Source organism: Grus americana, chromosome 1 (assembly GCF_028858705.1).
Source record: "Grus americana isolate bGruAme1 chromosome 1, bGruAme1.mat, whole genome shotgun sequence".
Classification (NCBI taxonomy): Eukaryota; Metazoa; Chordata; class Aves; order Gruiformes; family Gruidae; genus Grus; species Grus americana.
Window position 1 is genome coordinate 191,374,219 of NC_072852.1, and position 23,287 is coordinate 191,397,505.

Genomic DNA, 23,287 nt, shown 5'->3' on the forward strand with positions numbered 1-23,287 from the left:
AACATGAATTGCAGTGCAATGCAGAAGATTTAGAATGCAGTGACATCCCTTATTCATATCAGGGAAGCATTACTAAAACTAGTATTTGAGCACTAATAAGCAGGATTTTATATTTAACATCGTCAAATGTCAAATCTTCAAGACAAAAGCTGTCAAGAGATTCATTAAAATAATTTTCAGTAACTAGACAAACCCCAAGTTAAAACATCTTTACAAACATCTTGATTTTGTGATGAACACTGGAAGCTGTTACAGCCTTTCCTTGCCTTTCTAATTTGAGGTCATCAAGCAATGCAAGCACATCTCAGCACCAATTTAATAAAGTTTTGTTTTCCAGGTGATCTCACTGTTTCAACTGAAAATAAAAGTTGCATTTAAGGCACAATATGCAAAAATGAATGCATAGTTTACTTTGATAGCTGCCACTTTCAGCATAAAATGGTAAAATTAGAGGTTTTCCTCTCATTTTATTTCAGAGAGCTAAAACCACCTGATAACTCTAGAGTAGGGCCCAAGACACTTTTTTTATTTGCTATGTTTCCTTAGCTGTGAGGGCTTCCCAGCGTAAACTGCATTACCTCAATCATTTAGAGATAAAATAGTTGACACTGATGACAAAAGACATGATGTCTCCTATGGAAGTATCACTGGTATCAGGCAGATGACCGTGCTGAATGGCCGGAACTGAAAGTAGTAAAGAGTGTTTTTTCAGAGATACCCAAGGACCAACCACCTCTTCGGTTCATATTTGGAGGAGTTTGGAATCAGGGCAATGGAATAACAACAATGAAAGTTTGGAGAGAACTGTAGCAGCGACTTGACATGCGATGTCAAGTCTCATCAGTCCCTGCCACACCTGAGTGCTCTCATTTTTAAGATCCTCTAGAGATTTTTTTAACCCTCCCTAAACACTTTACGTGGCTGCAAATTTTTCTGGCATTATTAAGTTCCTCTAGCATGTCAGTAGGACAGAAGAAATTTAAAAGTCACAGACTAATTCACAAAAGCACATGGTTAAAATTGCTTTCCTCTGTCATTTGCAGATGCTTAGATAAGGCACTTAAATCTTCAGCAATCCCTGACCCTAAAGGTTGAAAATCAATGGAAGATCTCCATCCTAAAGTTTCTGTGGCCAAAAGATTACAAATAAAAATGAAATGGGTAAACTTCAGACCAGCTTTTAAATGACAGGTTCCTGGACCTGAGGCCGCATAGCACTGACTGTCCTGCAATCCCTCTCTGGAACAGGTCTTTCTTGGAGAGTTGGATTTGTCCAAAACAGAGCCATCAAATAATAACAATCAGTACTTGAGCTCACTCTGGCCACTCTTACTTTGTGCTACAGACATAGTCATCTGGAACAGCATTTGGTCAAGAAGTGGGAATTAAATGAATCTGACATAAATAATTGGACCATTTTGATTTGTCACCCATAATGGATAACACCAACTACTGTACAGTTGGCAAGACGTGCTGTGCCCTTGTTCGTGTACTAATAATCTGCTCTGCATGGGTGGTGCTTATTGACATTGAGTGCTTGTACGATCTTTCTCTATTCATGCTGGGGGTAAAGATGCCTAGCTGCTGTTATTGTTAGCCAGTATTATTTGTATCCTACTTAAGAGCCTATAGCAACAGAACAGAACCCTGTCACATGTTAATGGGTCTCTACTGCTAAATCACTACTTCTAACTGGAAATGTCAATGTAAAAATGAATTGTAAGATGTTAATTTTTCAAGCAACATGGATCCTCTGACAGCATTTTATTACAGTAATGCTATTTACATTCCCTCCCCCGCTCATGTGAGGAAAATGTGGTTTAGAAAGCTACTGCAATAAACATTAGCTTATTAGCTACATCCAACATTTTCTTTTTGTTTTCATTTTAAACATAAAAAATGTACTTTACAAAATGGCTGATATTAACATCATAATGAAACACATGCATTTATATTTCACCTACCAGACTCCAAACTTCTCATGCAACTGTCACAGCATCACAGCTTCTACACAACGGTAGAGGATAAGTTTTTGAGAGTTCCCTTTGGTCAAACTTTTACTGTCACTCCAGCAGGAGGTCAAAGACTGTAACCCTTTATACGTATTCTGAGAAAGTAGAAGTGCGCAGAAGGAAAGATGTGGTCGAGCCGGAAGAGCTGTGCCTCTGCTATGTCTCCACTATCTGAACAGATACCTAAGCTAACACAAGATGTAGCTCTTTATCAAGAAAAAGCTGGGAGAGAGGGATTGAGAATAGAAATTACCTGGGACTAGCTTCAGTTGGAAAGGACCTCTGGGGTTTATCTGGTGCAAGCCCCACTCAGACCCGGGCCAGCCTCAGTTACATCAGTTCTCAGGGCCTTGTCCAGTCATCTTTTGAGTATCACCAAAGATGGAGACTCCACAGCCTCTCTTAGCAACCAGCTCCAGTGTCCAAGCTCTCTATGAATACTTCTTTCCTTAGCATTAATCAGAAATCTCCATACTGCGATCTATGTCCACTGCTTTCACTGTCCACCTCTAACTCAATTTTGCCTTCATCTTCTATACAACCACCCCTTAGATGATTGAAAGATTCCTCCTTACCTTTCTCTGCTTCAGGCTGAATAAAACCACAAAGACCTCACTCTGATGCTGCCAGTGAGGGCATTCCCCTACCTCCTAGGAGTTTGCCTGCCTGGGCTCTCCTACAGTATTAAGATGAAGAATTATCAACTACAGAGTTGGTAACTTACTAGCGAGCAACATCCAAAGGTGTCTCAATAGAGTTCTCAGAGGGGAACCCCACTTTTCTGGAAGTCACTAACCTGGATGGGTTGTCAGTTCAATGCTGACTGCTTCTACTGAAATTGTAGCAGCTGTAAGAGTATGTGCTTAACATAACCATGCAGCAGTAATGTGAACAGTCAGGGAAAAGCAATGAATTTGGGGCAAGAAATTAACACACCTTTGTGACACAGCTTTGAAACAGCTCTTTTGCCTAGCTCTACACAATAATAATTTGAAGAAATAGAAAACTAAATTAGCAGCGGACACATTTGAGTGGCTACAAGAACCATTTAAGCCACTCTTGCACAGCAACCTGCTGACAGTTATTTGCTTAGTTTGCAGAATTCTCACTGATCATTCCCCAAGACAGACAGTGAACAACCTCATTGCTTTTTTCATTGGCTTGTAGTAATTGGGTAATAGTCAATGATATTTTGAAACTGCCTTTAAAAAATATTTTGTGCCAAGACATAAAATCAAGCCTACATTATCAGAATGTATGACAATCACTTAATGACTGCATCTTTGATATTGTTTTGGTAAATGAGCAGGAAATGGGTACTGCACTTCTATTTACTGTACTGCAAAGGTTTCTTCTGCAGACAAATAGGGGTAAGTTATTGGGGAAAACTATGAGCAACTCTGTATGTAATTAATTTCAATTCAAAATAACTTACATTTGCTCCTTTCTTGACTCCTGTAATTAGACCTCAAGTCATGTTAAAAAATACCCAGGAAACAAACCTAAATATTTTAAAGCAGCACTCATGAATAACTGATACAACAACTGAAACCAGCAGGTAATTCCAACAACTGTTTCAGGAGAATAAGTTGGTCAGCACAGTGCCTGTGAATATCCCGAGTCTGATCATAGCACTTTTACCTCCATACAAAATTTCCAAAATAACTTTTGTAAGAGTGAGACATATGACAGGGCCTTTAACATCAAACTTGACTTTAGCTCTGCCTTGAACAAAAGGTGGGACAACCACCTTTGTTGCCCAGAGAATCACAAAGACTCCATATATGTATGGAATTATTATTCTTTGTAGTTTCTCCATATTTAAAGAAGGTTGCCATTATTTCTGGCATTCATCAGCCACAACTTACTACTCCATACTCCACTGCAGCTCACTTATTCTGGTCAACTAGTAAAAGTATCATGGTCCCACTTCCTCAGGGAAGGTATTATAGCTGCACAGGTCATTTACTTACACATATGTATTTAAGGTCTGCATAAACCCAGCTTGGTGCAGAAGAAGCATTTCTATTTCTATACTCCACAAAAGTCATAGCAGTAACTTTGCCCCATAGTAAAAACTAGCAGCACTTTGGCAAAGCTAGCATGCAATCTGAAGTATTATGTACTACAGAAAAAACAAGGAAAGCAGTTCAAAGTAATGCCCAATGCTTACAAAGCGTTAGGAACATGAACTAGTATTAATACCAAACTATTTCTGATCATCCACAGCAAGATCGTTCATTAGATGTGGATGATATGCTTCATATGTCTACCTCCCTCACATTTACTGTCTTACAAATAGCCCACAGCGCTTTAGTTGAATTTCTAAGATGTTTGTGTAGCAGACAGAATAGTCCACATCTACTACAATCTTATGGCTTCTGCTATGAGAAGACACACAGTGCGAGCCTGGAATTACAAAATGACCATGTACCACAATAGGTAAGACAAAGCATATCCCCCACTCTCTTTTTTTTTTTTTTTCCTTTTTCTAAACTTTTCATCAGGCAGCAATGAATCCTTATCACAGCCAAGTCTTCTGAAGATAAAGATGTTGCACTTTTCAGCTGGCACTTCACCTTTGAGACAGAATTCCATAGGGACAAATCCTGAACCTTTTTTAATGCCCCGACTGTTCCAGACTTATTTCTTGTCAAATCTCATGAGCAGTGAAAAGGATTGTGGATAGTGATCTTCCCTCTCCCTCCACATGAAGATTACTTTCAAGGTATATAAATAGAACTTGATTGTAGGACCAATGATCTATTGTTCAAAATCAAAGAGCAATTTTCTCCATTAAAATGATCAAAAGCCCCTGAGGTTGGTATAGTTCTTTCATGCAACATCTGGTATTTCGCATCAGTGAAAGACACTGACAGTTCCCACTCACAGCCTCAGGATTTTCCTCCTATTAATAAACAGGAACACCTGCACCTGGTCCTTCTAGTAGTGGCTATTTGTATGCATTCCAAATCCTTTAAAATCTGCTTTCCAGGAACATTTAACCTCTTCAGGGAGATAAAGGAGACCAATTCTATACTATGAAGTAGTAGAATCTTTTGTAAACACATTTTCTTCTTTGTTGGTAGACGGAACTAATTTTAACCTGACAAAGCTTTCTGTAAAGAACAAGCCTTCCCCACACTCCCACCAAGGCTGCTGAACCTGCTGTAAAAAGAAAAAAAAAAAGATGCATTCAACTAATTATATCACATTAAAAAGTAGGTTTGTTTTCATGCAAACTAGTTCTTGTAATTTTGGTTTTGAACAAGTCCCTGGGAGCTTTGTATCACGTGCTAAACATCAACACCAAACAACAGCAAGTAAGTAGTACAATGCTATACCATGTAATATTGAAGTGCCTGTTGGGGAAGGTATTCACAAAGGTTAACATTAGCCCCTGCAGGCTAAAGCCTGCGGGCTTTCTCTAATCAGTGAAGAGAGAAAGGCTCCTTTAGAGGGCGATTCAGAACTGAAGATTCATTTAGCTACTCTGAATCTCTCTCTGGAGGAACCTCACTGCCATTAACTTCAGAAACAGCCTGCAGAGATTAGCCTCAAAAAGATCACACTAATCTTTGTGAATACTCCCCAGTATTTACCTTCCATCAGTAGGAACAGTGGCTGAAATTCACTACTGAGATAGATGTACAGTTGGGTATTCTGTATTTAAAGCTGAACACTACGTATTGCACATGGACTGAATTTTACTCAGCTGGAGCTTAGCACTCCTGCCAGTATCACTGAAACAGTCTCCCAGCACTACTAGGATGACTGCAGGATTTAGTTTTTTCCACTGGTCCACTGAAGTGCTCCGTTTGACGGCCACCCGCATGCTGCCATACAAAGCTCTGCTGTGCCCTCACACCTTCAGAATTCACTAACATTCTACAGTTGTACAGGCACAGCTCCTTCCCTCACTCCGACTGCTCATTGTAGCACTGAGCGGCAGCTGGGTTTTCACCATCAACCTAAACACAAAGAAGAAAAATTCTCAACTTTTGAGACCTGCTGTCAACAATTTTTATGGTTATTATTTAGTAGCAACAAAAGAGGAAAGTGGTCTTTTAATCTCAAACACAGAATAAAGTTGGATTTTGTGACTTGGGAACACAAGAAAGTAAGTCATTACTACTGACAGAACTATTATCAGGGTCATTTCCTAACTCTTCCAGTTCTTCTATAATTCATCAGATCATTGTGCTTCGCTCTCTGAAAAATTTCTGTGGTATCTTCAAACTCTATCACATAACAGATCTGAGAAAAGTAAGACTTCCATAATAGTATATAAAAAGAATGATTACAGCTCTTTAAGTTTTGATGGGACTTTTCACATTTATGATTCTGCCAAAATTTCACTTCACAGAGTATCTTTGTAACACAAACCTCCCATTCTTTTACAAATGTAAAATACAGGGAAAAAGATCCTTTAAATTGACTTCAGCAAAGGCATGACAAAGTTAATCACAAACAGAAGTCTTTCATTTAATAACAGTCAAGTAATAAGCAGAGCCACAGACAATACGAACTCCAGGTAGAGTTGATTTCCAAAGTATGTCTTAAAGTATGGTTAGACAAACCAGTACAAGTGTGAGAGTTCAGCACTTTTCACAGTCTTATGACAACTCCCAAGCCCTAGGAAGTCTGGTTCTAAACTTAATTTTTTTCCTTTACAACCATGTCAAACATGACTTAGACATAACAAAATTAACTTGCAAACATCAGATGAACTTGCAGACATTTGCTAAGTACATTTTACCACTGAAATCAAGCCTCTTTACCAAACAGAAAAGTTATGTTCATATCTTTAGAGATCAAATTGAGACAAAGGTGTAATGAGCACAGAAAGTACTACAAAGAGCAGTTATTGTTCCAAATTAACAGACCCTTTGCATGTTACATAAACTACTTGCAACGCAGTATGTCAAATACTTTATGCTGTGTTATTACCTACGTAACAGTGTAAGAAATGTTGTCATTATCTGAAATTATTTTTACATAATCCTCCTCTATATAAACATCAAAGCACTTTAGTTTCAAAAGGCATTTAACTATGATGGCCTTTTGAAAACTATATTGCATCTTTAGACAAGGTTCCTGTTTGTTATATTCCAGTATCAGGTGTTTTTTCAGGTATTCAGTCAAGAGATTTGCAAACAAAAATTATAAGCAATTAATTTGGCTCATCCTAAATTATATTGTGGCATTAGATTAATAGACACTGTGCACTCTGTCCCTTAAGGGTAGTGTTCCGTAGAATTCTGCATAATAAGAATCTTTTGGCTTGAAATGAATCTCGAAGCCTGCTGATTAGATGGTTAAAGGGCAGAGTTTTTAATTATTGTCAAAATCTAATTAAGAATATGAGAGAGGAACAAAGTTTGCACTTTTTCACATAATTGTTTATTAAAATAAAGGAAAATCCAGAATTTTACAGTTCATCTTAGAGTTGGAAAATGTATGTAGTCAAATACCACTTTCAGAAGACTTTTTTCCTCTATATACTCAATTTACACCCACTCAGAAGGGCATTTTGTATTTCTGCACTGACACATCTGAACATCTTTCTAGAGCACAATTATTGCACAGGACAGTTATATTTGTGACAGCAGCCATTTAACCAAGCACTACATTGCCCATTGATCCTTCTGTTAAACTCAGTAGAACAAAAAAAAATGCAATAGGGTAAGATTTTGCCAGATATATTAAATCACAAAGTAGATTACCAGTTCAAGAAAAGCAGCGATTTCTCTAATTAAAATACACAACTGATAGTCTACCCCTGGCAACTTATAAACAAGAAGCATATAAACTGAACACAAACATTTCAGTGAATTCTATGCTGTTTCCTGTGTAACGTGCAAACGCAATGCAACACAAAACAAGACTTTTAGAAAGAACCAGTATTAGTTTATTGAAAAAGGAATGACCTATTTGACCAGCACCTACACATTCCCAAATTACGCTGCAATCCTTCTCAGTTGATGGCACTTCATGTGAGGAGATTAAGTCTCATCAATTCTCTGAAACTACATTTAATTTAACTTCATAATACGTCAAATGAAGTTTTAATATATAGAAACCTCTGTTTTCTCCTCTATCTAAAATATTTGCAGCAATTAATCTTATAATTACTTTGGAACATTTAGCAGTTATTTACTTATTTGAGTAATAAACCCCTGAAATTTCCCTTCTTTTTGAGCTTAATACTTGAATCATGTGAAAACTGTTCCTCTAAAGATGGAAGTTTAGAAAAAAAATAAAGGAAAAAAAAAAGGAAACATTTTAGCACTCAGTAGGAAAAATTTCTTTGCAGCAAAATCATAACACAGTTCCCCCATCCACAAAGCAGGCTCAACAATATCCGGTACTTTAAATATCAATGGGTCGTGGCTGTGTGTTTACCCTTGTGGTGTCAGCAATACCTATAGAGAAGCCCATCTTTCTTTCAGGAACATAACATGGAATCAGCCCATTCTTCTACTAGTCAAGGAAGAATCAGCGCATGAGTTAATATTTTCTGACAAGAAATGAAAACTTATCTCTGTTTAAAAAAAAATAAAATCCCAGGAAGTAATTTTTGCTAGCTTTAAAAAAGGCCAATTCATTAGTTGCATTTTGTAGTTCCCAAATAAATAGACCTTTGCTGCATGGCAACGTCACTTCTTCCAAAGCTTTCAGCAGACGTTAAGAACTCCCAACGCGATCTCTGGGAATAATCCGTAGATCCGAACCATGCTTCAGAAACACATTTCCTAAACAAACAAACAAAACAGAATGTGTTACTAACAATCAAATAAAATGTTACCTAAACAAGCATATACATTTAAATGATAATAATGTTAGGTCAGCATTTAACATCTTCATAGCAATTCCTCTAATATACCAGAAATATATTTTTTTATATTTCCACGGAATTTCATCTTATCCCTCTTACTCCAAAGAAGTCTTATTTTTAAATAAAAATACCAGATCCAAAGTCATCTAGCAAGACTTGCAAGTTATTGCCTTTCGAACTTTTCAGTTCCATATTTGAATGTCTGATTTCACTCATACAGCATAATAATTTCAAGACTGGGAAATGAAGTTTTACTTCTCCATAATTATTTTTTTATCTTGAGGTCATTCATGCATATACTAATTTTTAATTCTCTCCTTGGTTCAGTACTTATCTGCTTCTAACTTCAGAACCTCAACTGTACTTTTCTTTTAGGAAGGCTCTCCACATATTCAAGCATAAATCAGTCTCATTTTAGCATTAAAAAAACCCCCTTGAACTTCATAATTATTACTCTATAGTCTTAATTATGATAGTCTTTTCAAGAGGACATAGTACAAAAATTAGAAGTTTCTCATACTTAGACGTCTAGAATATTTTCTGCATGTATTCAGGATTGTCATTCAGGTTGCTATTCTATTAAATGTAACACTTGAAAATGAAACCACATTGCTACAAGTGATGCATTATTTAATTACTATATGGAACTTTTTATTTAACTTTATACTCCTACTACATGAAACAGACTATACGGAATTCTACAGTATCAGGTTTTAATAATATCTACCTACTGTTATTGATCTCTGTGTTGACTTGTAAAAACAGAATAACTGTATTTCTCTCCTAAGCAACCCATTTCATGGATGTAGAGTGCTCTCATAAAGAAGATGAAGATATTTAATATTTGTTCAAGTTATTAGCATATTGGAACAGAACTACCCTTTTTCAAACTTCTATTTTCCAGCACACGGATCAGGATTGAAACCATTCTACTTATTCAACATAATGAGTATTAGAAAATCAGTTCAAAAGAATGTGTTATCAGAAGATGTTCTGCTTTTAGCGATCTGCCAAGACTACATACTGAAGAGATCTATAAAATCCACTGAACGCAAATCTGTCACACCAGCAAACCAGAGAACTAAGCTTACCAATTTGGACAAAAAGGTATTTGTATTGCAATAGCCATCATAAAACATTTTGATTTTAAAACAGGCCACAGCTGCATCTCATGCAGACAACAGTTCACCTCACCTCTCAGTCTGTTTCCATCATTAATATCACAGTGGTTTTATTACAGTTATGGCACACTATTCCCTGAACTATCAAGGATTTAAAATTGAAATCAATACAGGAATTAAGTGCTAAGCCTAGCTTTTTCAGCTTTCATTTCCCCTGCTCCGTGGAATCATACAGGGAGAATGAAAGCCATGCTTGAGGAGTACTTTTATTAAGAAAGGTGAGGAAACAGTGGAACAGTACAAAACCTCTGAAATCCCCAAGGATTACTAAGATTTTATTCCTAGATCATCTTATTTTGGGAAGTTTCTGAAGACTAAAGTAACTATTCAATCTACAGGAACTTTAATATATGCAAAAAAAAGAGAAAAAGGAAAAAAAAAGTATGTTTTACCCTACAGTTTCTGAGATACCAATTAATAAGGCTGAACATAAAGTTATATCAAAGTTATATGTTTACTTGTAAACTGAGGAGGCAATTTGGTCTAGGTCTTGGGTTTGGTGTAGATTGTTTTTTTGGTTGGTTATTTTTTTGGGGGGAAGGGGTTGGGATTTTGGTGGGGTTTTTTTGGTTTTGTTTTTTTTCCAGTTTAAGGGCAACATCATACAGCACCGTCAGGGCAATGATACCTTCTACACTAAAAAAAAAAAATCCATGTGACTAAGCTTATATTTGCAGATAAGATTAATACTGTGATTAAAACATTTTTTGCATCTAGATGCTTTTGATTTACCTAATCCTTCATTACGAGATGCTGTCTTCTACTATTACTGAATAATTCCTCAACATTTATAAGAGCTTAGGAGAGGTAAAGCAAATCAATTGGAGATGTGAATTCAATACGCATAGCTGCAAGCATTATGAACTACCATATGGATGTTTTCATTCAGGAGTCAAGTAATCCTAAATACATTTACTTTGCAGGATTAAGCTACAACTAATTTGAACTACATAATACAAAATGAAAGTATACTTTTGAGGAAGAGAAACAGCATTAAGTATACCTGAACTTAAGCAACTGACTTTATCTGTTTTACCTGAGTATTCTTGAGTGACCATATGAAAGTGCGGCTTTACACGTGGGTGATGATCTAGTGGCTAAACTAAATTATTAGTTTTATTATCTGTTTTGAATACACTTGGTCATGGGATCATGATGCAGACAGCATCAGCTGAGGAGTCTGCCTGAGGCAGTACACCTGTCAAACCATAATCCAGGTGTCCTAAGACAAGCCCAAGAAGGACAGAAACCTCCTGTGGGGCATAATGCCAAACACTCACTTGATCTTCATTTTTAAATGTTGTTGATCCAATCACAGACCTCAGAAATGGGTCACTACACTCAAAATGGTTCCTTTTACAACTCCAAGAAATTCCCCAACCTAATGTCAAGCAACTGCTCTTCTAACCATCAGATACTATTATGTGCTCTCCAAGGATTTACTTTATACTATTTATCTTACATAGCTAAGTTCTTAGTCTCTCTTTAGATCTGGGGGAAAAAAAAAAAAAAAAAAAAGGTTTGGTATCTTCAATAACGACTGACAGACCGAGGGCACCAATGAATAAGACCTGGCAGAGATTTCATGCAAAAAATAGAGAAGCCGCAAGTCTCCATCAACTGTTCATCATGTTTCACTGGATGACTGTGTTCCAGAAGCACCAAAGCCATTTTTATTATTTCTTAGTAGAAAGTTATAAACATTTCTTCCCTAACAAGACACTCCAGTCCACCATAACGCTCATCTCAAATGGGTTGAGATTAGATTACTGTAATAATTTCCAAATTAATTTAGAAGTATAGCTTTTCGAGAACTAGTCCGCAGAAGCCTGCTTCCAGATAACAGACTATTATTAGTACAATCTGTACTGTTTCCATGTATTTCAGGAGGTGATGGGGAAAAGCTTTACACTCTTCTGTGAGAGACAGAAACTCTTACAGCCAGCCTCCACAGTTGAAATCAGAGATTTCACACCTAGAATGCCTTGATGAGAACAAGGGGGCTATAGGCAAGAAGATCCTCTCTTCTTGAAAACGTGCTTTACAAAGCACCTAGAGTTCCTAGTCTAAACCTGAGTATTATTTTTAAACGTATCTCATGAGAGGTGCTGCTAAAATAGCAAATATGACTGAACTAGGTATAGTGGGGGGAAAATATAGCTATTACATGTTATTTCAGTAATATGTAATACAGTATTGCTCTTTTAAACTGCCCACTAAATAGCTAAGCTCTGAAGATCAGAGGTGCCTCATTTTTTTCACAGATCTAAATAAACAAATGCTGAACAATAGTTCTGTGGATTTAACCTTTTACATACCACACTGACTGTAGTTTTCAACTACTAGGTAATGCTTCTCCCATTTAAGAAATCCAAACTTGAAATATAAATCAACCCCGAGTGCTATGCATTAGTTTAAAAGAAAAATAACTGACTTTTTAATACTAGGCTTTATAAATAATAACTTACCTGCTGTCTGTGCAGGGTTTATTCCTATACCATCTAGAAAAAAAAAACAGAACAGAAAAAAGAGGGGAAGATGAAACATACATATTACAATTTACTACACTAAACTTAAAGCTCAAAAAATATAATATACCAACAAGATATAATTATTACATCAGGCCTTCATGCAGCTATTTCCTATAAGCAAAAATAGTGTTATGATAGGAGCTAACAAGAAACCTTCAGCACAGAAAATTCAAGCTATATATTAGGACAAAACCAAATTAATAATATTAGTGGTTTAATGCCTTCATCCCATGCATAAGCAATTTAAATAATGCTGCAATATTATTAAATTCAGTTTGCAGTCTGCAGAGGTTGTGAAAGAAAAAACACTTTTGCTTTTATCAGTATCCCTTCACTGAAACTACAATACAAAAATCCATTCAAAATATATATAAACTATATTCTTACCATTTGTTATAATGGCACTTGTTGCTGCAGGAACTTTGAACTAAAGGAAATAAGAGTAGGACAAAATAACATAAGGACATAGTTAAAGCAGAAAATATATGGGGAATATTCAAAACTATTACAATTTTAGCTGGTTCAGGTACAATAAAAAAAAAAAAAGAGAAAAGATTCCCTTCAGATTTATAGATACAGTAAAATAAAGGTTTGAAGTCAAAAGTTGATTAGACACCTCAATACAGAATGTGAAATTTGCAGTACTAAACAACTAATTAAATCCAATTATTCTTACTCATTGTATAAAATACAAAAGTTAAGCATCTGCAAAGTAAAGAAATATTAATTCTTATTATACTAAATAAAGGAATACCTAAAACATGTACGGAAATGAGCTTCTAAGAAGCATACCTGTTATGTCAAACAGGAGTTAAACAAGAATTAGCTTAAGTTAATCTTGGTTAATTCTGACCAATTTCCTAGCCTTCTCCTTGCCTCTATTGGGATTGCTCCAACTGCACTGCTCCAAGAGAAGAATTCGCTCCAGGATTTGCTTACAAAAGGAAGCACTATCAGCACGTCACCAGATCTGGCTTCCTCCTCAGATTTCTGACACCAGCCTAAGCAGGCCTTGCACCCTCAATCACCACCATGTCTCTCCACAATACCCCACCTTCATACACATCATATGTGGTCAGTTTTACAATGTGGAAAGCCCTACTCAGACAGGGTGGCATTGCATACAGGCTTCAAACTATTTCAGAAGACCTGAACTGAGATGTGTAAGCCAAAAATAGTTATTTATCAGGACTAGAGGGAGCCAGGCAGGGCCAGAGAAAAATCCTGCACTACGTAATGTAATGTGGTTGGACCACACAGGACAGAAAGGGTGGGGTGGGTACAAGTCAATCAGTGCTACTTGGTTGGCCTGAGGACCAAAGGTTGCTCCCTGGGCTTCCTTTATTTAGCACAATAAACAACTCCTACGGTAAAAGGTTGGTGTCTCTGCAATGAGCAAGTATCAGTGAAACCTCCTCACAAAGCACTTCATCCTCCTCTCTATATAGAGCAAGAAAAAGGGCAGCTAACTATGAATGCTAACGCTGAGTGCTTCCCTGAAAGAACTGCAGAGCTCTCCCATCTGCTGAACAAGTCACATTCACTGTTTCTGCTTTCCCCATTTTCTCATTGCTCAACTTCAGATTTCCAGGTTTGATTTGCAGAAACACTATGCATTAACAGAAACAGCTAAAGCTCACAGAAACCATGCTTGAATATAGTACTTAATTATTACTATACTGAAAAACTGGCTCTTCTTATCTCCAGACACACAACATTAGCATAATTTTTTAACTTATTCTCTCTTAGCTTTTTATCCATAGCAGGTAAATCATGTCACTTCCTGATCTTGCAGGGTGACATGAAAACAGTAATTTCTGCAAAAGACAAGTTAGATACTGGTGCCATTACAGAAAAGCCATAAGGAAAGTAACAATTTGTCTTCAGAGCAAGACTTGAATAATGAAGCTGGTAAAACAGAAGCTACATATTTAACATTAAGAATGCAAAAAATAATATACCATCTCCTAACAATTAATGTATACACATCATATGCTGAAAAAAGCAAGCCTTCATTCTCAAGTTCACTAACTTCGGGAATCTTGACTTAGCAGTCTAAGGAGAATCTTTTAACAGATTTGTGTTTTGTGTTGGTCTTTTTTTTTTTTTTTTTTTTACATAATAGGAGAAAATGAATTTATAAGGTTTGAACAGTGGGATTAATGTCAACCATATTAAGTCCTGCCTCCTGGAATGAGTCCATCTCCAACCCAAAAACAAAAGGAATAAAACACACAAGCAGGAAATACATGTTTAACTTATTTTTCAACAAGCATGTTTCCATTGTAACTAAGTGATACCATGGATCTTTCACTCTAAATCATCTAAAAAGAAAAAAAAGTAACTTATAGAATGTTAAGTGCCTATTCTCATTTCTTCTGCCTCTTCTGACACACAGTAATGCATGAAAGGGATGGATCACTCACAGGAAGATGGACGTCTCTACTCCTTTTGTGTCATTTTGCTTTTCAGCAGGAGAATCTATCTGATCCCGATACACTACGTTCACATGAGAACTGTGTAGCAACCAGTCAGTGATGCAGTAGTTAAGACTCTCTTATTGCTTCATATTGTATTGTGTTAGAAGAGAATAGAAGCATAAGCATATGTTTCCCATGCTGAAAATATACAAGCTTTCTGTGATACAGTCACATGAATACTCAAGCAGCAAAGTTCTGTATTCAGTAGATAATCCCTGGCTTGCTTTGAAATCAAATTGGGTAACATCTAGCCCCAAACTCACACTTTAAAGACAGAGATTGTTTGCTTTAAAAACCTTATAAATTGGTAAGTGAGGCTGCTGGACAACTTATTTTCTCTAATGCTAGGAAATACATTTGTCAATATATACAGTAAAACAATAAGGAAAAGATGACAATCACATACCAGCAATTATATCCCTTTCTCAATTTTTCACAATGACAAAAGTCCTCTACAGTAATAAGCTCATCTCCTTTTTGCGCAATGAATAGTAGATAAATGCATTAAACCATAGTACTTTGGTACCCATCTATCAAAAGTAACATTGGAATAGCAAAATAATAGTTTCAAAAATATACATGTTTAAGAAAGAATAAAATTTAACTTTTATTTAATGGAAATAGATGACTATTTTAGTAATAATCCCCCAAATGTAAGGGAGTTTTTTTGTAAGTATTGTGCAAATGTACACTTGAGAGATGTATCAAGTAGCTCTAAGATGAAGGAAAAAATCCAACAGATACCACACATTGCAAATGAGAACATTAACACTGTCACAATAAACTGTGACAATTGTGGGAAGAACTTTAAATAGATAAAAACTGAGACAGCAGTGTTTCCAATACTGTACGTCTCAATTTACATTTTTTATATACAGTCTGCAGACAGAGAAAATTAAAAATAAGGAAAGAGTTAAATTTGCATTATCCAAATTATCACTGCCAAATGTATATACTGGGAAGGGCTGAGACTGCTACAAATCATTGAGATTTCCTGAGACCTCCCCATTTAATGATCCAGTTTTACTTCACTTCCAGCTCTGCCAATCATGAATTGTGTAAAATGAACTTATGTGATGTGCTAGAGATGACAGGAAAAAAAAATCTGTTATGGATTTCAGTTATTTCCAAGAAACAAAAAGAAGAAAAAAAAAAAAAAAGGAACGTGTTTTGTGCAATGGAAGTAATTCCGAAAACTTTACTTGGAAAAACTGTAACCTCTGATAAAGCACTGTGACTGAAACTTGATACAAGATGACCGTTCTACTTCATGTCTACAGCTCTACTGTTCCAGGGGAATTCTCGTTATGATTTGGCCAAACTTTAAGACTCTGAAAAAAGACTCAGAAGAAACTGGCTAAGACTAAACAGCCGAAACTTAAATCCTTCTCTGCCCCAAGAGCTTTAATCACTGAGAGGATAATGCACTTCCCCTGGAGATCAGCTAACAACTTTGTCCAAAATCCAGGGCTGCAGTTTGATCTTTTCCTTATGTTCCATACAAGGTAATGTGAAACTGGTATCTGAATCAAAACACACAGCCTAAGTTAATGCTAAGCTATGCAGTTCAAGGAACGAAAAACATTTATAATACAAAAATTCTCTCTCATTCTTTTCAGTGCCAGTTCACAACAGATCAAAGGAATCATTGCTGGGGAAGAGTCTAACAGCATTTAGTTCTGCCTGGTCTCACAAAGATGTAAAAAGCTTCCGTGCTGATCCAGAGTGGTCTGAGATCAAACAGCAAACCTCACGTGGATGTTCAAAATACTCGCATCAACTAAAATAATGGTTTGCTAAATGTGAATATTTAAGTAATTAATTCTTCTCTAAAGCCATTTCACAGAGGATCCTATCACCAACTAACACTGTGGTTCCACCAGTAGGTAAGTGAACAGGTTTGATGGCAACCCACCCACCAGAAGTGGCCCCTTCACTCCTGGTGTCTCCAACTGCTCAGTCCCACTCCAATCTTTCCTGGTCCCTCATACTACTCTATCAGACTTTACAGTCTAGGTCTATGTATGGGTTGTGTGGGCACAGCTGCATTAGTTCAGATTGACAATAAATGAAAAAACCCCCATAGTTTAAAAAGCAATTAAATCAGCAAATATTTTTAACAGCATTTATTATTCTGTATATTGTTCTGTTCAACTAACAACAATCCACAACCTCTCCCTACAAGCTGTGTTTCCAGTAAGAACTTCTGTCACATAGTGGTATAATACTAATATGAGGAAACTCAAGACACAGAGTCCATTATCCTCCCTAATTATTTATTTTATTACAATTCCAATGCTTGAACAAATGAAATTTTCAATAACCCAAAATTTCCCAAGTTTTCCTAAAAAGATGGAAGGGGAATTGCAAGAACAGACTCTCAGCTGAATCTGTTTGCTGATTAAATGAAAAAAGGCATCATGCTTTTGAGCACTTTATTTTGCTGTTTATATCCAGTTGAACATCTCTTAATCTTTATACACTTAATCTGAAACAAACAGGATGCATCTCTTCAAATACATTATACAGGTAATTTAGGCACCTATTGGTTTTGGATTCCATGTGAAATATCTAACACCCAGAAACCAAAGAACACATTATCCACATCTTATTCACTTAAGTCTGTTTTTCTGAATCTAGCCCACATACCTAATCTCAATACTTTCTATAATGAAAAATTATATGTATTCCAAAGTCAGAGATTACTGGAACTGAATGTGAGAAGAGTTTAAGAATTTCCTGAATAATTCTAAAGAATTTTCTGGATATTCTACATAACCAATTGAAAATATTAAATATTTTATATTATATATTATTTCATATTAATAACAGTATCTTTTAACTTTGTTCACTGTCACAAATTTTTATGTTACCAATATAAAATGGTATAATTTAATTGCAAAAAAAACCCAAAACAAAACAGGAAGTGTGTCAATATTTGCTGTTGATGTGTAAATTGTGGAAGAATTGTGAAGTTTAGGATTCTGAAAGTTTTGGCAGGCCCTCACTGACACTAGTAAACCTTGTGTCCATGTGTATCTAAGAAGTGCATTCTTTGTGCTGAAATAACCATTGTATTTTACAATTAAAAAGCTTTTGCTTTTAGGAATGTTCAAAAAGTTAAAAACCAATGTCATCACTTTCTACTTACTTCTTCTGCTGCAAACTTCAAGACAGCTGTGAAAGGTGTACTTTCAGGCACACTTAACCTGAAATTACAATGTGAGTGACAGCTAAGACAAACTGAAAAGCAACTTTATTTGCTATTAAACTAATTAAAACTTCATTTTTATCAATGGCAATACTTTTGTCAAAGGTGTGTATGTACTACTTAAGATCTAGATCAAAGCCTAAAAAGATTTATCAGGGAACGTAGTGACAGGACAAGGGGTAATGGGTTTAAGCTGAAGGAGGGTAGATTTAGATTAGATGTTAGGAAGAAATTCTTCACTGTGAGGGTGGTGAGGCACTGGAACAGGTTGCCCAGAGAAGCTGTGGATGCCCCCTCCCTGGAAGTTCAAGGCCAGGTTGGATGGGGCTTTGGGCAACCTGGTCTAGTGGAGGGTGTCCCTGCCCATGGCAGCGGGGTTGGAACTAGATGATCTTTGAGGTCCCTTCCAACCCAAACCATTCTATGATAGACACAGCAGTAGAACAAAGCAGAAAAGCCCCGACAGGTGAGTTAACAACAGAAAACTGCTTTTCGTTTCACACTGAGGGAGAAAACTGCCTTTTCCCCTCGTGCGAAAGCCCTGTCAGGATGACCACTAAAAGCGTCGTTTGCGCTGCCGCCAGTTTTCACGGCCTCCTCGCGTCACGCAGCGGCACCCCCCCGGCCCGCCACACCACTCACACTTTGTAAGGCAGCCGCGGGTCCGAGGTGAGCGTCACTTTAAAGGTGACCTTAGACCTGGGGGAAGCGAGCAGAAGGCACCGCGTTAGGGTTGGGGAGGGAAGGGGAGAGGGGGCAGCAGGGCGGGGGTCGCTCACTCACATGATGCTCCCGAGCGCCGCTGCTCCACACCGACACGTCAACCGGCGCCCGAGGGGGCCTTCCCTGCCCCTTCCGCCTCCTCAGCTGCCCGCGGCGCGCCTGATCGCAAAGGAAAACTAAACATGCCCTGCCGACTGCTACGGGGGAGTGAGCGGGGGGTGTTCTGCCTCAGCGCCCGACTGGCGCGGGGAGGGGAGAGGATGAAGGGTGAACGAGGCGCGCCGGAGAACGGTGGTGAGGCTTTCTAATGAGGCAGTGACTCTGGGTGTTCCGCGGCCGAGGTAGGACCCCGGTACTGGGACCCCCGGGTTTCTGTAGGCGTTGTGGAGTGACGTCCGGCGGCTCCGGAGGGGAGGTGGAGGGAGCGGGGCCGGGCCAGGCCAGGCGGGGCCGAGGGCTTGGCGGGTGGCGGGCGGTGTGTCCCGGGCCGGACACGACACGGCTCAGGGACGTGGCGGCTTGCGGCCTGCGCGCCTTGCACCGGGCCGGGGGGGCCGGAGGTGTGGGGCCGCTAAACAAAGATGAGTCCCCCTTTTTCGGAACAAATGCCACCAAGGGGCTGCTGGATTTAAATGCGTGTGCATATTTATATATATGCAGGCGTGTACGGTTCATCGTTGGGTTCGTTGGTTACCTGAGGTTTCGAGTCCGTGTGTCGGTCTCAAAGCGGAATGTTCCGCAGGTGCTTGTTGGAGCTCCGCAGGGGCAGGCAGATACAAGTCCACACCGATTCCCACCCCCTTCCTATTCAGAATCGTTCACATCTTCGTTGCAATGAGGCAGCTAGAGATTAGGGCTTTGTTTGGGTAGCGATGGATACTTTTATGGCAGAAAAAGAGCAGTTTCCAGTTTTGTTCTTCTGTGACTTTTGACAAGCTAATTTCTTTTAAAGGCTAAATAAGGTTGCATGGCATTGCAAAGTAATTTTCTCTTTAACACTTGTTCATTTGTTAATGCAGGTGATGACCAAGTTTTCAACTCTGGGTATGTCAGTATTACCTTTGTAGAAAATATTTTGCCAGACTGCTTTCATATTTTCTCCAGTCTCTTACTGTCTGCAGGAAGGACACCTTTCACTGTGGACTGAGGGGCTTGTCACACACTGCTTGCCAGACTGGTCATGGCAAAGCACTTTGTTGTGTGGACTTGAATTGGGGCCTCATTAGGGCTAATGTAGAAGAAACACTGTACAAAAGGCAGTTGAGACATTGGAGTCACTAACTTTTTACCTAAGGACTGCCTCAGTGCCCAGCTGTGAAATTCAGCTTTCTACTCTTGTGTTGCTTTTATTTAAACATAGACTAAACTGAAAAAAAAAAAAATCAAAAAAGGAGAAGAAATTCATTAGCGACTTGTACAATGGCATTAATATTTCCCTATGTCTCCTGTATTTACCATTATGTTTCTGTGTCTGTCACAACTGTATCCCATTGGTGGCTCATGCTAATTTTGTAATCCATTAGTGATCTCATGGCTTTTTCATCCCTCTGCTTCGAAGAGATCACACCTTAAGATAGAAATAATGAATAGTCATCTCTAAGCATGTAACCTTGCATTTTGTGTAGCTAAATGTCATCCCATATTTATTCTTGCCCTCTTCAAAATCAGTTATTTTTGTATGATGTTACGTCTTTGATTTACACAAGTCTCTGTAATCTGCAGCTTTCATTATTGCATTGCTCTTTTCTGTGCCAAGGTCATTAATGTAGCTGTGAAATAAAAGACTGATCCTTTTAGAACTTCATTTCTTGCCTTTTGCTCTAAGGACTTCCCCTCCGAGGAAATAAGTGCACCTAAATCTGCATGATGTTGAAGCTGGACTGCTTTTAGTACCCAATTTTACTTGGTTAAATCTAGTTTGAGCATATGTGTGGTATAATGCTGAGAACAGTCTAAATCCAGCCCTGGGTAGTCCTGTGTTCTGGCCACATGGTCTTGTCCTATGCCAGGCAGAGGAACCAACACTTGTGACCAGGTAGAGAGTGAGTTCAGCAAACTGATTTGGCAAATCCCCAAAATTTTCCTTTTAGGTGGTTTTCACCTGGTTAGCTTCCTGAACCAGCAACTAAGAAGGACATGAGGAAGCACATCTGGTAGGCAGTGATATCGCACTGCACCTTAGGTCAGCTTAAGATGCTGGGTAGCTGTATCCTGAGCAGGCATCAAGAGTGTGATGGTATACGTATTTGATGGTAACATCACGGTCAGGATAAGACCTCTCCAGTTTTACTATGCTGCCTAAACCTTTATTAAAAGCTAATAGGGTTGATTTTTTTCTGAGCATTTACAATGAATAAAGGAATGACAATGTGCATAATTTTTCTTTTTCAGCTGGGAGAGTTAATGGGGCATGGTGTCCTGTCTGCAAACAAGCTAGGGATGGATTGGAGGTGACTGTTTCTCACTAATGGGTTTGCACACAACAATGTTATCCTCAACTCCAGAAAAACTGGTCCGTTCCCAATGAAGTCTGCCCTCCTTTCCCTGCAAGCGAAACTAGAGGAAAAACCAGAGTTCTTTATTCAATATGTTTTTCCTACAGCTCTTACCCACACTGTAATATGTTGTGTGATAGCAATGAGACATAGCTTTGGCTTTTCTGGCTGTGTAGGTGACAAATGGAATGACAGTTTCAGCAATTAAAACAATTGGGATCTGTGGCAATTTGTAAACACTTGAGTACAACAAAAAGCTTTTAAGTCAGGAAAATGTAGAAAAACCCAAACCAACAAAATAATTAAAAAAATATCCCTCTGGATGCTAAGATGTGACTGAGGTGAATTAAAATATCTCTGACAGTACTTCAGGGAAATCCCGCTAATTGTAAACAGCATTGCAAGAGAGAAAAGTACTGCAATGCATAGGAGCTATTCATCGCACGTGCCTGTATTATGTAGGTAGCCACCTGGCTGGACCAAGTTTAATTGCATGAGAGGGGAAATAGAACAATAAGAAAGGAATTGAACTTTTAAAAGTACAAAAATAATTACCTTACCAAGATCTATTCATCAGTATTTAACTGCCTGAGCAAGATGATCACTTTTCATAGCAAGGATCAAATTGTTCTAGAAAGTGCAGCTGTTTCTTGAAATAAGATGGAACATGTAAAATTACAATAGGGCATGGAGGGAGGTGTTTGTTTCTCAAGTAGTTACATCCTATATGGAGGCATTTCCTTACTTATAGCCTGAATACAATTTCCTAACATTTTCTAAGTTGCCATAATTAATTACCATTATTATTTTACTTATATGCAGCATGGGGAAAAAAAGCTATTTGATACTATTTTCTACCTGCTTACAAAAGAGTAAAGAAAAATGTAGAGTAAATAAGCTAGAGAACTGTGTTTAAAGCAGTGTTACTTAGCCTGATTTTTCTTCCCTCTTTGTTTCCTGTTCTCCCTTATTATAGTCTGTCTTAGATCCAATATATCGGTAAGCATTCGATTAGAGCAGCCCTACCATACAGCACTGGGAATCACAATTTCCTGCTCATCCAGCCACAAGTAAACACTGTTCAGAGTCTGGCCATAAAAATTAAGCTGCAGTGTTTGTGTTTCTGAAAGATTTCTCCTTTGCTTCTAAAGCACACAGTGCGTCTTAATTTTTTAACCTTTCTATGTATTTCTAACATTCGTGAATGCGTGTGCCATTTGAAGAACATGAATTTTTGTGCTGCCAAACAAGTGTCCATGTGGAGGAAGGTTACTCCACAAGCATCTGGCCTGAGAACTCTATGGAAGTATCAAATCTGAAATTTTAAGAAATGCAGCAAAATATCTCCCACCTGCAAAACATGCTTTTAGCCTGTCAGTTTTGGACTGAATAAGGAACATTTAACTTCCAAGAATCTTTGCTGAGAAAGCACTGAAGCCTTTTAGCAGGTACCCAAAAAATTATATCTTGGTGCTTGGCAAACTTCTCTATGCTCGCAAACAATGAATTAAACAAATGAGCATTGCCAAGCAATGTGTCACTGGAGGGAGAGAGGGAGGCAAGGGAAACATAGTGTTTCTCCAACCAAGCACTTCCATATGGAGCACAGGGATAACAGTCCGATTCCTTCTGCTCTTAGTTGTGCTGTGGTTTCACCAGATGGATTGAGCAGTGTTAACCACCATGAAAAAGGAGAGGTCCTGTTTTTAACCCCCACTTCTGCCTCATTCTGTTCCTGGCCTCCTGCCTGCTTGCTGCTCCTTGGTGGATCCGCCTGTGAGTCAATTCAAATCAGCAGAAGACAAGGATGTTTCCC

At 38.1% G+C, this 23,287-nt stretch overlaps 1 protein-coding gene across 1 annotated transcript; it reads right to left on the minus strand.

Moving 5' to 3' along the window:
• Positions 1-7,392: 7,392 nt before the first annotated feature.
• On the minus strand, positions 7,393-19,130 carry UFM1 (ubiquitin fold modifier 1). Its single transcript, XM_054848308.1, has 6 exons — positions 19,037-19,130; positions 18,896-18,952; positions 18,194-18,251; positions 12,950-12,989; positions 12,500-12,532; positions 7,393-8,767 (listed from the first exon to the last, which is right to left on the minus strand). Coding segments are annotated over exons 1-6 (258 nt in total). The 5' UTR covers positions 19,039-19,130; the 3' UTR covers positions 7,393-8,699.
• Between the last annotated feature and the right edge of the window lie 4,157 nt (positions 19,131-23,287).

Coding starts and splice junctions, on each gene's coding strand:
- UFM1 (XM_054848308.1), bottom strand. Junction 18,252..18,895: donor CCGCGGCTGCCTTACAAAGT/GTGAGTGGTGTG, acceptor TTGTAATTTCAG/GTTAAGTGTGCCTGAAAGTA. Junction 8,768..12,499: donor AAACCCTGCACAGACAGCAG/GTAAGTTATTAT, acceptor TTGTTTGTTTAG/GAAATGTGTTTCTGAAGCAT.